The sequence below is a fragment of the Scyliorhinus canicula genome, chromosome 7, assembly GCF_902713615.1.
Source record: "Scyliorhinus canicula chromosome 7, sScyCan1.1, whole genome shotgun sequence".
Lineage (NCBI taxonomy): Eukaryota > Metazoa > Chordata > Chondrichthyes > Carcharhiniformes > Scyliorhinidae > Scyliorhinus > Scyliorhinus canicula.
This window is the reverse complement of record NC_052152.1, coordinates 93,578,874-93,593,499: the sequence shown is the minus strand read 5'-3', so window position 1 is coordinate 93,593,499 and position 14,626 is coordinate 93,578,874. Positions and strand designations below refer to the sequence as shown.

Below are 14,626 nucleotides of genomic sequence, written 5' to 3'. Positions count from 1 at the left end.
CGATACTGGGAGAGGTGGCTTCGAGAGGAAGTGACTGGGAGCTTCTGGGAAGGGGGTAGGGGCGGGTAGCTGACTGTGACTCCGGGTAGGGCTGGGACCTGCCGGTTGGGTAGGGCCAGAATTAGCGGTTATGACTGACAGGAGGGGCAGGGGGAGGGGAAGAGACGTCCCATCCGGGTGGTGACGTGGAATGTACGAGGCTTGGGGGGACCGGTGAAGCGAGCGAGAAATTTTCTCGCAGGTGATGAGTTTGAAAGCCGATGTGGTGCAGTCGCATGAGACTCATCTGAGGGTGACGGACCAGGAGAGGCTACGGAAGGGTTGGATTAGTTGGGTATTCCATTTGGGTTTTGATAGCACGGCCCGGGGGGGGGTTAGCAATACTGGTGGGTAAGAGGTTGAGGATCCAGCTGGAGAAGGTGATGGTGGATCAGTTGGACTAGGTATGTAATAGTAATGGGTACTTTGGAAGGGAGGTTAGTTGTGCTGGTTAGGGTATATGACACGAATTGGCACGATGAAGGATTCTTGAGGAAGATGTTGACTGTCAGAGCGGATTTGGATAGCATAAGTTAATACTGGGAGGGGACTTGAATATAGTGCTAAATCCGAAGGTGGATAGGTCCAAGTCACGTTCACTGACCCCTCGTGGGTGGCAAAGGTGTTGGCTGCATTTATGAAGGAAACGAGAGGGGCAGAACCGTAGAGGTTCTACCCGTGGGAGAAGGAGTATTTGTTTTTTTCGCCAGTACACAATGTGTATTCGAGGATAGACTTCTTTGTTATGAGAAATGTGCTGTTGGCTGGGGTGAGGAAGGCAGAATATTCTGCAATTTTTACCTCAGACCATGCTCCACATTGGGTGGACATAGTCCTGGAGAAGGGGTCGGCACAGAGGCCTACTTGTAGATTGATCGTGAGGTTGTTGGCGGAGTCAAACCTTTTCACCAAAATGGGAAGGGTGATTGAGCCCTAGCAGTGTTTAAGAGGACTAGGGAGGTGTCGCCGTCAGTGGTGTGGGAAACGTTGAAGGCAGTAGTGAGGGATAAAGTTATCTCATTTAAGGATCAGGTGGACATGGAGGCAAGGGAGGGGATGGCAGCGGTTGGTCAAGGAGATTTTGGAGATGGATGGAAAGTATGCGGAGGGTCCGACTCCGGATCTTCTGGTGAGGAGGAAGGAGCGAGGTTTGGCCTTCTGTCCACGGGAAAGGCAATTCCGCAGTTAAGGCGGGAGAAGGGGTTGGACTATGAGTATGAGAAGGCCAGCCGCTTTTTGGCCACGAGAGTGATTGATCGGGTACGGGATAGGAGAGGGTAGTTGGTGGGGCACCGGAGCAGGGGAATAAGGTATTTGAGGAGTTTGTATAAGTTGGAGCCTCTGGAGGATACATTAGGCATGAGGGAGTGTCTGGGGCGGTTGGAGTGTCCTGTGGTGAGAGAGGAGGCGAGGGCAGGGTTGGAGGAGCAAGTTGGGGTGGAGGAAGTGTGGCCGGTGATAGGGAAGATGCAGACAGGTAAGGCACCCTGACTGGATGGTTTCCCGGCGGAGTTTTACAAGACTTTTCTGGGTAGGTTGGCGCCGCTGCTGGTGGAGATGTTCCAGGACGTGGTAGCGAGGAGGCACTGCCAGAGACCATGGGACAGGCATCCATATCTCTGCTGCTGAAAAAGGACAAGGACCCAGTAGAGTGTGGGTCATACAGGCCTATATTGTTTTTGAATGTGGATGCCAAGATTTTGGCAAAGCTGTTAGCGTTCATGTTGGAGGAGTGCCTCCTGAAGATGATTGGGGGGGAGCAGACGGTGTTTGTGAAGGGCAGACAGTTGTCATCTAATGTATGGCGCCTGTTGAATGCGGTGCTTTCTCCAGCAGAATGGAAGGAGTTGGAGATGGTGGTAGCTCTGGGTGCAGAGAAGGCGTTTGATCATGTGGAGTGGAGTTACTTGTTTGCGGTGTTGGAGAGGTTTGCAATTGGGGCTACATTTGTGGAGTGGGTGAAACTGTTGTACAAGGCCCCGATGGCGAGTGTGCGTACAAAGGAAATGAATTCATGGTACTTTCCGTTGCACAGGGGAGCGAGGCAGGGTTGCCCTATGTCCCCCCCCTTAGTTTGCGCTAGCAGTAGTGCCCGTGGTCATAGCGCTGAGGTGCTCGGATAAATGGAGGGGATAAGGAGGGGGCTGTGGAGCATACGGTGTCTATGTATGCCGATGATCTGCTGTTATACATTTCCAATCCAGGCTTCTCAGTGGGGGATATAATAGGACTGCTTAGGAGATTCGGCCCTTTTTCAGGCTACAAATAAAATTTGGGAAAAAGTGAGTGTTTTGTAGTGTCTTCTCCGGGGTGGGAGCTGGGTTGGGAAATGGCAACAACCCACTTTAGGGATCTGAGAGTGCAGGTGGCTCAGGACAGGGCTCGGCTCCCTAAGTTAAACTTTACTAGCTTGGTGAGCAGGGTTAACGAAGAGTTACTGAGGTGGGATCTTCTTCCCCTATCAATGGTAGGCCGGGTGCAGGCGGTTAAGATGAACATTTTGCCGTGGTTTTCATTATTGTTTCAGTGCTTGCTGGTCTTTTTCCTGAAATTGTTTTTCATGGGGGTGGAGAGGCTGATTTTGTCGTTTGTGTGGGCGGGTAAGGTTCCAACCATTAGGGGGGACGGTGCTCCAGAGAGGGCAACAGTCGGCGGGGTGGGGGGGGGGGGGGGGGGGGGGGGGGGGGGTGCTTGGCTCTTCCGAACTTGTTAGATTATTATTTGCTGGCGACCGCTATAAGGGCTGGGGTAGGGAGATGGAGGTTTTGTGGGTGAAGATGGAGACAGGTTCCTATAAAGGGTGTGGGTTGTGGGTGCTGGCAAAGGCGTCACTTCCGTTTGCTCCAAGGAGATGTTCGGGAAGTCCGGTGGTGGAGGCCACCGTGAAAATATCGACAGCACTTTAAAGTTGGGGACGGGGTCGAAGTTGATGCCGATACCAGGGAACAATGGGTTTGAGCCTGGGAGGATGGATGCAAGGTTTTGGGAATGGTAGGAGCGAGGTGTGGTAGAAATAAAGGATCTATTTTTAGAAGGACGATTTGCGAATTTGGAGGAGTTGGAGGTGAGGTTTGGGGTCCGGAGAGGGGAGGGCTTCAGGTACATGCAAGTGTGGATTTTGTGATGAAATTGTGGGATTTTCTGTGGGGACCGCACTCCTTGTTACTACAGGGGATGTTGCCGGTGATGGGGTTTGGGGGGGTGGGGGATCGTCTTGGCGATTTCTGGAAGGATTTTAGAGGAGGATACGGCATCTCTGTATGGGATTACGGCCAAGTGTGAAGAGGAGTTGGGGATGCTGCTGGAGGAGGGATTGTAAGATTGTGGTGTGAGGTGTTGTGGAGGGTGAATGCCAAACCTCATGCGCACTATGTTCTGTGTGTGTGTTTGCGCATGTGCGTGTATAGATATATAGAGCGGAGCGTGTTGAGAGGGGGGGGGGGGGGGGGGGGGTTGGTTGGGTAAAGGGTATTAGGTAGTTTTTAAAAAATATCTTAATTCAAATTTTAACATTTTAGCAATTAAAAACACATAAAACACATAACATTTACGAAATAAAACCCACTCAACAGTCCCATGGACCCCCCTAACCAACACCATCTCCCTATCTGCCCCCCTCCCCCAGCAGTTGGCGACAACTAGCTCCCCAAAATGCAATACAAACAGACCCCCATCTAGAAGGAAAGGGTAGTGGAGAGGAAAGAAAAATTATTATGAAGTAAAAAGGATAGATTGCTGATGTTAAAGTCTTTCAGCTGTTCAAGCTTTTGCTTCTTCATGCTTGTTCATGCTTCTTCCTTGTAAGCTTGAGAGGGCTTTCTCTGGCTAGGCTGTCTACTTTCTTTCTAGATTCAAGATAATTTCGACTGTATAGTAAAGATGTGCTGGGCACTCACAGGTTTAAGATCAACAAAGCAGTCCTTTACTTGAGCAGCACGAGTGAGAGTTCCTTCTTCCTTCAAGATCTAATCATTTCTATCCAGCTCTCTGAGGTATCCCTCAGGTCAGCCAGAACACTGTCCCTGGCCAACCTAAAGGTTGCCATCAGCCAACTGAACTGGTATCTTCCAAAGCTGGTCTTTAAAATTCCCTCGGTTCCAACAAATCTGTACTCTCCTCTCCTGAAGCAAATCCTGGAACACACAGTCCTGACTAATAGGCTGCCTCAGCTTAAGTCCCGTGGTTAACACTGCTGCCTCACAGCGCCAGGGACTCGGCTTCAATTCCGGCCTTGGGTGACTGTCTGTCTGTGTGGGGTTTGCACTTTCTCCTACTGTCTGTGGGGTTTCCTCCGGGTGCTCCGGTCTCCTCCCACGGTTCAAAGATGTGCAGATTAGGTGGACTGGCGATGTTAAATTCCCATTTAGTGTCCAAAGATGTGCAGGTTAGGTGGAGATATGGGGATAACCAGGAGAGTGGGCCTGGATAGGGTGCTCTTTTTCAGTTGGTGCAGACTCGATGGTCCGAATGGCCACCTTCTGCACAATAGGAATTCTATGGTTCTGTGGAACACCTGGACACAGCATAGCCCAATAGTTAAAATAGCTAACAGTTTTTTCTGAAACCAGGCTGGTCTTTTCCCTGGAACCCTCCAGTCTCTACACTTACCTCCTCAGTGGGGACCCTTTGGGCCCATCTAGAACCCTTTGGGCCCATCTAGAACCTACAAATGGTCTCTGGCTCAGTGAATTGTCTCCAGTCCTACTCCAGATCTTGACTGAACCGAGAAAGTGGGAAATCCTGGACTGCATGGGTCTCCATAAATTCCATATTGTGTGGCTTTGACCAAGTCCCAGGTGCTGTTGTCATGACTATAGCTTTCCCATGTCAGCAAACCACTGTAGCCGTGATTGTAATGGCTTTGAGTCTTGACATCCTCTGGAAGAAGTGACAGGACAACACCCAGCTCTGGGTCATCTCCAGATGTTTCACCCTTTGCATCACCACAATGCACGGTAGTATTGTGGATAGCACAATCGCTTCACAGCTCCAGAGTCCCAGGTTCGATTCCGGCTTGGGTCACTGTCTGTGCGGAGTCTGCACATCCTCCCCGTGTGTGCGTGGGTTTCCTCCGGGTGCTCCGGTTTCCTCCCCCAGTCCAAAGATGTGCGGGTTAGGTGGATTGGCCGTGATAAATTGCCCTTAGTGTCCAAAATTGCCCTTAGTGTTGGGTGGGGTTACTGAGTTATGGGGATAGGGTGGAGTTGTTGACCTTGGGTAGGGGGTAGGGTGCTCTTTCCAAGAGCCGGTGCAGACTCGATGGGCCGAATGGCCTTCTTCTGCACTGTAAATTCTATATCTATGAAAGGTTGCCTGGAGACTCCTCAAAGTGGTAAAATTGAATCACCGCCATTTTCTGGGCAGGGGAGGATCACAGACTTAATTTACAGCCACTGCTGAAAAGGCAGGGGTCCTGAAATGTAACCCAGCCGGCCTCAAGCCTCCTGCCTCGGATGCATCTTATGTTTGCTTTCACTCTCAGGACCAATTGTTTCTGCCCCAGTCCATCTGTTTTCCTGCAGCTTCTTATACTTTGGAATCTGGAATGGACTGATCTCTCATAAGTCACATGCTGCAGGTTTCTAAATAGTTGGTTATAGGAGTAGTACAGCTTAACATGAGGAACTTATTTGGTGCAAAATTGGTGCTCTGTGGGTCCTCCGCCAGATCTGAAGAGGCTTATTATAATGTTTTTTGAGTTGTAATTTGGGCTGCAGTGCAGTTGGTTAAAGCTGCAATTTTCATCCTCAAATAAGAGTCTTGCAGATATAAAACCACTTCATTTAATTACCAGTAAACTCTGACCTGTGATATTACAAATATCCACTACCATCTAGAAGGACGAGTGCAGCAGATACCTGGCAGCACGTGATGGAAGTTCCCTTCCAAACCACTCACCATCCTGACTTGTAAATATATTGTCATTCCTTCACTATTGTTGAATCAAAATCTTGGGAACTTGGTTTCCTCCCACAGTCCAAAGATGTGCAGGTTAGGTGGATTGGCCGTGCTAAATTGCCCTTAGTGTCCAAAGAGGTTGGGCAGGGTTACGGGGATAGGGTGGGAGTGTGGGCTTAGATTGGGTGCTCTTTCCAAAAGGGCCGGTGCAGACTCGATGGGCTGAATGGCCTTCTCCTGCACTGTAAATTCTATGATACTTCCTAAGAGCATTGCTGACGTACCTACACTACATGCATGCGGCTCAAGAAGGTTGCTCATCACCACCTTCTCAGAGGCACTCCGGGATGGGCAATAAATGCTGGCTAGCAACCCCCAGATCCCATGGATGAATTTTTAAAAATAAGTGTTGTTCCTCAAAGGCCCTTTGTAAATCATCAGGCTTGTTTGTGGAACATTGTTCCTTCTGCATTCAGTTATGACTGTGGCAATTATGTGTTGATATACTGCTGAGATGACTGACACTTCTTTGATAGAAAGGACAATTAAAATGGAAAATAGAGTTGTTTAAAAACCTGTTGTAGCGCCATTGCCTCTATTCCTTCTGACGTTTTCCTTGATAAATACTGTTCTTATTTGAAGGGAAGAGAAGCAAAATACCAGTGACATCCCCCCCCCCTGCCCCCTCGATACATTGAGCAATCTCTTGTTATCTCATTTGTCCTGGTAAAATGTTGTGGATTCTGTTGATTGTCCCTGGTGTCAATGATGGCCTGCAAGAACACAGAGACAACAGCAAGTCAAGATTGTCTACAGTACAAACTTAGCTCTTTGGCTAAGAATTTAGTCACCCGCCCTCATGTCTCCTTCTGGTTCAGTGTCAATTTTTGTCTGATTGCTTGTGAGACATTTTACCATGCTAAAGGCGCTATGAAAAGGGTTGAGTCTTTTAGCTCAGTTGACAAGATGGCTAGGGTGTGGTGCAGATTAACACCAACAGTGTAGGTTCAACCCCTGCACTTGCCTCCTCAGTTTGCCCTACAGTGGTATTATGGCATGAGCCATGATTAGCAACCCTCCGATCAAGAGCACACTATATGGAGAGAGGAAAACAAAGATACTACATAAATAACAACTGAATTGAAGAGGAAAGGATGATTTTGAAAAACAATCCAAGGAGTCCTGTTTTGAAAAATCATGGGATGTTTGAACAATTCCATCCTATCCCAACCCATCATCTCCATGTTTTATGGATGGATTCTTACTGAATCTTTGAATTATGTTATGCTTTTTGGATTTCCTGGCTAATACTCAAAGCGTGATGTACCCCTTGTATAAGAGTATGCTTTGAATGTACTCCTGTTTCAGATATCAGGTAAAGTCTTAATAGAATCCATAAAATCCCTACAGCATCGAAGGAGGCCATTCCTCCCATCGGGTCTGCACTGACCCTCTGAAAGAATACTCTACCTGGGCCAACTCCTCTGCCCTATCCCTGTAACCCCGCATATTGATCATGGCCACCCCACTTAACCTGCACATCTTTGGAATGTAGGAGGAAACCAGGGCACCTGGAGGAAACCTGCGCAGACACGGGGAGAACATGCAAACTCCACACAGTCACCCAAGGTGGGATTTGGACCTGGGATCCTGGTGCTGTGAGGCATCAGTGCTAATCACTGTGCCACCATGCTCCCATGCATAACATGGGGAACTAGAAACTTGGGCCGGGATTCTCCCCTACCTGGCAGGGCGGGGGTTCCCGGCGGGATGGAGTGGCGTGAACCACTCTGGCGTCGGGCCGCCCTAAAGGTGCGGATTTTTCCGCACCTTTAGAGGCCAAGTCCTAACCTTGAGGGGCTAGGCCCGCGCCGGAGTGGTTGGCGCCCCGCTGGCCGGTGGGAAAGGCCTTTGGCGCCACACCAGCCGGGGCCGAAGGGACTTCGCCGACCGGCGGAAGTCCGCGCAAGCGCCGGAGTGTCAGCAGCTGCTGTCGTCATCCCCGCGCGTGTGTTGGGGAGGGGGTCACTTCCGCGTCTGCCATCGTGAAGGCTATGGCAAACAGAGTGCTCCCACGGCACACGCCCGCCCGCCAATCGGTGGGCCCCGTTCGCGGGCCAGGCTACCGTGGGGGCACCCTCTGGGGCCAGATCGCCCCGCGCCCCCCTCAGGACCTCGGAGCCTGCTTGCGCCGCCTGGTCCCGCCGGGTAGGTAGGTGGTTTGATTCCCGCCGGCAGGACCAGCATGACAGCAGCGGGGCTTCGGTCCATCGCAGGCCGGAGAATCGCCAGGAGGGGGCCCACCGACAGGCGTGGTGCGATTCCTGCCCCCGCCAAATCTCTGGTGCCGGAGACTTCGGGAGACGGCGGGGGTGGGATTCACGCCGCCCCCCCAGCGATTCTCCTACCCGGCGGTGGGTCGGAGAATCCCGCCCCAGGAGCCACTGTTTAAAAATAAGGGGTCGCCCATTTAAGGCAGAGGGTTGTGACACTTTAGAATTCAGTTCCTCAAGGGTGGTTGAGGCTATGTCTTCAGATATCTTTAAGAATAGGTCCTTAGGGTGACACGTGGCGCAGTGGTTAGCACTGGGACTATGGCGCTGAGGACCCGAGTTGGAATTCCGGCCCTGGGTCACTGTTCGTGTGGAGTTTGCACATTTCCCCGTGTCTGCGTGAGTTTCACCCCCACAACTCAAAGATGTGTAGGTTAGGTGGATTGACCATGCTAAATTGTCCCTTAATTAGAAAAAAAAAATTGGGTACTCTAAATTTGTAAAAAAAAAATGAATAGGGATATCAAGGAATAGGGAATTGGGAGGTGAAAGGTTATCGGGGATAGGCAGGATATGAGTTGATGTTAAAATTAGATCAACCATGATCTTATTGAATAGCAGCTCCTACTCCTAATTTGTACATTCATGTGGAGCAGTAAGGAGGCATAGCACTGCTATGTGTAAATCTCTCTGTGTTGTGACATCATCCATTTGATGATTTGAAGTGTATCCTAAAGTCTGAGACGGATAACCAGTGACGAAGCAGAAAAGTGGTTCCAAAATCTTACAGAGGGGTACTGCTCTTTAATGCATTGTTACAAAGTTTATCTTGGTGGTTTTAGCAGTGAATTAACCCATTTATTGGAAACCGAAAAGAGTTTAAGAGCAATGAACTTAATCATTTGCAAGTAGAATCCCACAACTTAACCATGACCATTGCACTCAGTGGGGCGTACCTTCTAACATTTTGATTTCAGCCTCCTGATATCACTCTGAAATGCTCTCATAGCTTTGCCAATTTTTCTTTATTTTTAATGCTTTTTCCCAGCAATTGAAAATTCCAGTGTGAAGTGCAACCCCATGTTCCACTTTGCCTGTTTTGTTTTACACACAGCTCGGAGATCTGCACTGTAATGTATAAAATGTACCTGTTTTTGTTTAACTCCTCAGAATCCAGATGATGCAGTACGTCATCTATGGAGTGGCTTCTTTCTTCTTCCTCTACGGAATAATCCTCTTGGCAGAAGGTTTCTACACCACAAGCGCTGTTAAGGAAATTCATGGCGAGTTCAAAACAACTGTGTGCGGACGCTGCATCAGTGGAATGGTATGAAGATCAGGCTGTAGTTCATCATTTCTAAGCTGTCACAGAAAGAGTGCTGATATTATGTGTCTGCCAGATAAACAGAGCTGTGACATGACAGTAAAGGAATGGGTTCAGTAGAATTGATGCATTGCAGTGCTTTATTATTTGAACCAGTTTGACTAGTGCTTCTCATACATTTAATCCAGAACCAGCATTGTAGCATAATGTCATCTTGTTCAGAGATTGGTCAAAGTAAGGGATGGCATGGTGGCACAGAGGTTAGCACTGCTTTCTCACAGCGCCAGGTATCAGGGCTCTATTCTGGCCTCGGCTGACTATCTGTATGTAGTTTGCACTTTCACAGTGTGTCTGCGTGGGTTTCCTCCGGGTGCTCCGGTTTCCTCCCACAGTCCAAAGATGCGCAGGTTAGGTGGATTAGCCGTACTAAATTACTCCTTAGTGTCCCAACATGTGCAGGTTATGTGGGGTTACGGGAAGGGGGAGTGGCCTGGGTAGGGTGATCTTTCAGAGGGTCTGTGCAAACTGGATGAGCCGAATGGCCTCCTTCTGCCCTGTAGGAATTCTATGGCCCTATGGTAAGAACTAAGATCTTTTGAAGTCATCTCCTGTTGTGAATTTGCGGAAGGACCATGTTTTTAGTTTCCAATGGGTGGCTCCACACTGCCGTACTGAGGATCTGCAGTGTTGAATGTGCAACTTCTGAAAGTGTAAAGAGGGCGAGAGTTGTGAGGCCGGTTTAGTGACGTGCTGGCTGTCTGCTTCCATGTTGCAACCAGTGTGGAAGAACTGCAGCCAATGCCGAGTGAAGTTTTCAAAATTTTGCATGCTCACGTTGTTTGTGATGTGCAAAAAGGGGCTTTCCCATGGGCATCAACATCTTGTGGTTCTGGGTGGAACCCATTCCCACCCAATGTTATTCCAGTTTTTCTTGTTGCGTGGTCTTGGCAGTCTTTTTGCAAAGCACCATTTCCAATGTTCCAACCTGAAACCCCAGTGGTCCTTCCACTGGTGCACACTTGCCAATTATATGCGTGGTGTAAGAAGTCACATTTTGTGTTATCCTAAGCCCCCATTAGGCATTATTTCCACCGGCGTAACATGCAGTTAAATGAGGCATAACCTTCTAATGAGCTGACCCATTTGGTGGAAATTATATACTTAACGAGACAAATTCCTTGGAAAACCTTTATTGTTTAACGTAACAAGTCTTACAACACCAGCTTAAAATTTATTTTTTAAAGATAGCCCACATACTTTGGGATTTTCGCATTGGAGAGCTGCTGAGTTGCCATTCAAAGTTAGAAACTTGCTGGCCACCGGAACATCTCTGAATCCCCTTTGTAGTAAAACAGACTGTCAAACTGCAATGCTTTCCTATTTACCTTCTGCGTGGAAAATGAGAAGGAGGAAGCAACCAAAAGGGAGTGAGCACATGTTGGCCCACGTTTGCTGGATATTCTGTGCTAGTTTTACAGGAACACAATTAACAGCGGTTATGTGATGGTAAAAATCTGAAGGGAATCTCCTAGGTGGCAGTTAATGTTACAGGTCTTGACAAGTGCTCAACAGATCCTATAAAATAAGAGATTGGAATTGTAAGGGCAGCATGCAAGATGGGTCTCTGTTGAGAAGTCCAACATTAAAGAGTTAGCCATGTGTTGTAAACAAAGACTTATTGCAACATTTGAGAAATGGCCAGAGTGAAAAGGAGAAAGTTATATCTGTTTTACCTTGGCTGCCCTCGTCAGCTCCTTCAACGTATAGTGGCACTAGCCCACTATCCGAAGAGTGAGAATGGTGGAATTCAGCGCCATTGCCCGTTCCCTCCACTTTGCTCTAATTCAGGTGGCTTCCGCCTCTTGCCAGCCCAGCAGCTGGTCTTTCCACTTGTTTATCTTGTCAGGAGGATTTGGGGGTCGACATCAACAAAGCTGCGCGCTTGCTTCTTTCTGTCACCATTTGTTTGTGCCCGTCCTTGAAATTTACTGGCGAACGAAGTTGAAACCATCACAAAAATGTGAGAAATCACAAAGGAATCCTTTGGCAAGAAATCATTGTGAACACTCTACCCAACGTCAAAGGAATAAATAAAACACCACTGTCTCCAGAAATTTGCTGCCTCATTGGTAGGTTCTTTAAATCCTATAGCAATGATTTTGCTCCCACCCCTAGTGATTTATTCCTGAGTTATACTGTTGGCCCACCATCCAATATTTAAATCCATGCTAATTTGGGTTCGGTGGCAAAATGGATCAGGACTGCCTTTCCATCAACTAAATTCTCAGAGCAGAGATAGGAAACACAGAGTGCGGAGCAAGAATCTCTAAATGGACACAGGCGGGTAGACTGATCATAGAATTCCGAAACCTTTTATGATTTTGTTCTGAATTGTAACACTCTTTTTGAAAGAATGTGCTATCAATCATTTGGTAAGACACAGAATAAATGGACGGTGCTCCAGAACTAGACAGTTCCACAGTTAAACCAGGGAAGACTAACTTGTTTTCCTTGTGTTGCTAAACGTCTGCAGGGATGTTGCAAAGAACAATCGGGAGAGTACTGAGAGAGCAGAAACTTGTGACACCGTGTTTGAAATTAACCATCAGTTTTGTTCGTTTGCTATATTTGAATTACGAATGGGGCAATAATGTTTCTATTTGATTTTTTCTGTGATATTCTTATTTGTAAACTCATAACCAAACACCTCTTGGAAAAGAATTCTACCTGCAACCCACTGGTCCAATACAGAACTAGACTATCCAAGTATTGCCGGCTAAATCTGTCGTCAACAAAATAAAAACCGAACGGTCTTTCATGACAATAAATAACAGAAAATAAAACCACTCTGAAACTGATAGCCCTGCACTTTGGCAGTAGCTGTGATTTATTTTGAAAGTATGAGTGCCCACATGCACCAGATTCCTCCTAAGTCAATACCATTCAGGAAACAGCAAGCATGTGAAATTGATATTCGGAATGCAAGTTACTGATGCCTGTTGTTAAAGTAACTCTACATTACTTCCTTTCCAATCCAAAGTCTTGAACTTGTTTTCCCCTCTCAAATCAATGCTCCTCTTTCCTGGAACTTGGTGTTTGAATCTCTCCAATTAGGTCATTGCCCCTGGCACAATGCCAAAACAGCTCTTATCAAAGTCACAATTGGTATCCTGTGTGACTGTGACAAAGGTAAACTTTCCCTCCTCCCTCTTGGCCTGTCTGCAGCCTCCTCCAATGCCTCTCCGTCAGTGATGGGCAATCTAGGCTAGTGAGTGGGCTGCTCGAGTGTCCCTCCTTCATCTCAGCAGGCAGCAAGATTGAAATCAAGCTTGTTCACTAATCGTAACCTCATGGGCGGCACGGTGGTTAGCACTGCTGCCTCACAGCGCCCGGGTCCCGGGTTTGATTCCGGTCTTGGGTGACTCTCTGTGTGGAGTTTGTATGTTCTCCAAGTGTTATTGTGTGGGTTTCCTCCGGGTGCTCCGGTTTCCTCCCACGGTCCAAAGGATTGCTGTCAGGTGGGTTTGCCATGATCATTGCGTGGGTTTACGGCGATAGACTTAGGGAGTGGGCCGAGGCAGAGTGCTCTTTCAGAAGTTGGTGCAGTCTCGATGGGCTGAATGGCCTTTCCTGCGCTGTAAGGAGTCTATGGATGAAATATATTTAATACACGCCGAATATATCATAAAGAGTTCCAGAAAATGCTTCATCATTTATATATCAATAGAACTATCATCAATGTCAAATGATAAAAACAAAAGAAATATTTACACTTTGGACGCAGAGGGAGGGCCCAGCTCTCACAGTCAGTGTTGTGTGCAATTAGCATACACCTCACTTCACTTGCCCTTACTTTACATGCTGTCACGACACCCTTGGGCTAGTGCGTTGTCAATTCCAGCCCCACTTGGCCCGAAGTCACAACACAGGTGAAATTTGATTTTACTTTAATACCCGTGGTTTTGGTTGAGTTGAATTGACTAGTCACCAGGTTTGTAAAATTTAAACACCAGTAACCTTTTTATTATTAACAATAATTATAATTAAATAGGCAAAAAATGCAACAGCCCCCAGTCCACTCTCGACATCCAGACAGACATCACAGAGGGAAAAGGGTGGTTGAGATAAAGAAAATAATAATAAAATGAAAGGGTAAGGATCTTTGATTCAGATGGGTGTTTTCCAGTTAGTTTCTTTCTCAAGGTTAGTCCTTTAATTGGGTACTTTCCTTCAGCTTGTAATGATATTCACTGTAGTCCCACAGAGACAGCAGGCAACAGGCAGCAGAGAGAGGGAGAAGCACATGCCGCTGACAGCCCACTGTGAACCTAGAGCTATGGGTCATATAGGTGTCCCCCAAGCCACCCCCCAGGTGCCCTTTGGCCCCAGCCGACCCATCAGCTGTATCGGCGCGCTCCAGCACAACCAGTGCCATTTTATTGGCTGGGATGAGTGTGTGTGGGGATTACAATCTGTATATGCGGCTGCAGCTTGTCAGCCTCCCGAGTGTCAATCACGGACCCAGCGAATCCCACAGCGTTTTTCTTTGGAATCAATTGCATTCCACATGGCACTGGTGCTAGCCCCTCCACAGTTGCTGAATCGATCCAGGTTCAGCGCCAGTTTTTCTGTCGCGAAGGTCCACGAATTTTGCGTCGGCGCCAACACGTAGTCTCAGAAATGGACAATCTCGCCTTTTATTTTATGTAATCACCAGTGTACTTCTTCATCGAAGCTGCTCAAACTCATGGACCATGGTCAGAAAGCAGAGGGAGTGCAGGTTGAGACCAAAGAGCAAATGCTGGAAAATCTCAGCAGGCCTGACAGCATCTGTCGAGAGAGAGAAAAGAGCTCCTCAGCGCCGGAGTGGCCCGCCCTGCCGGGTAGGGGAGAATCCCGCCCCATGTTGATCACTGCAGATCCCTGCTATTTACGCTGATGCAGAGTTAGTCCTTTGAACAATGGAATTGCTGCATCTTCACTTTGCTGGTGTCTTTATGGATACTCATCAAGCTGCAAGATCAAAGGAAGCTAACACAAATGGAGAAAATGAAAGTTGTCAGAAGTTAAAGCTACTGACTGTTAAAGCACA

General features: G+C 47.9%; 1 protein-coding gene across 4 annotated transcripts in view; it reads left to right on the top strand.

Annotated features, from left to right (window-relative positions):
• gpm6bb (glycoprotein M6Bb) overlaps nucleotides 1–14,626 on the top strand; it is a 224,736-nt gene that overhangs the window by 176,287 nt on the left and 33,823 nt on the right. For all 4 annotated transcript variants that reach the window (XM_038802474.1, XM_038802475.1, XM_038802472.1 and 1 more), the window contains one exon: nucleotides 9,381–9,537. In XM_038802474.1, coding sequence (XP_038658402.1) covers nucleotides 9,381–9,537 — 157 coding nt within the window. The remainder of the gene's footprint in view (nucleotides 1–9,380; nucleotides 9,538–14,626) is intronic.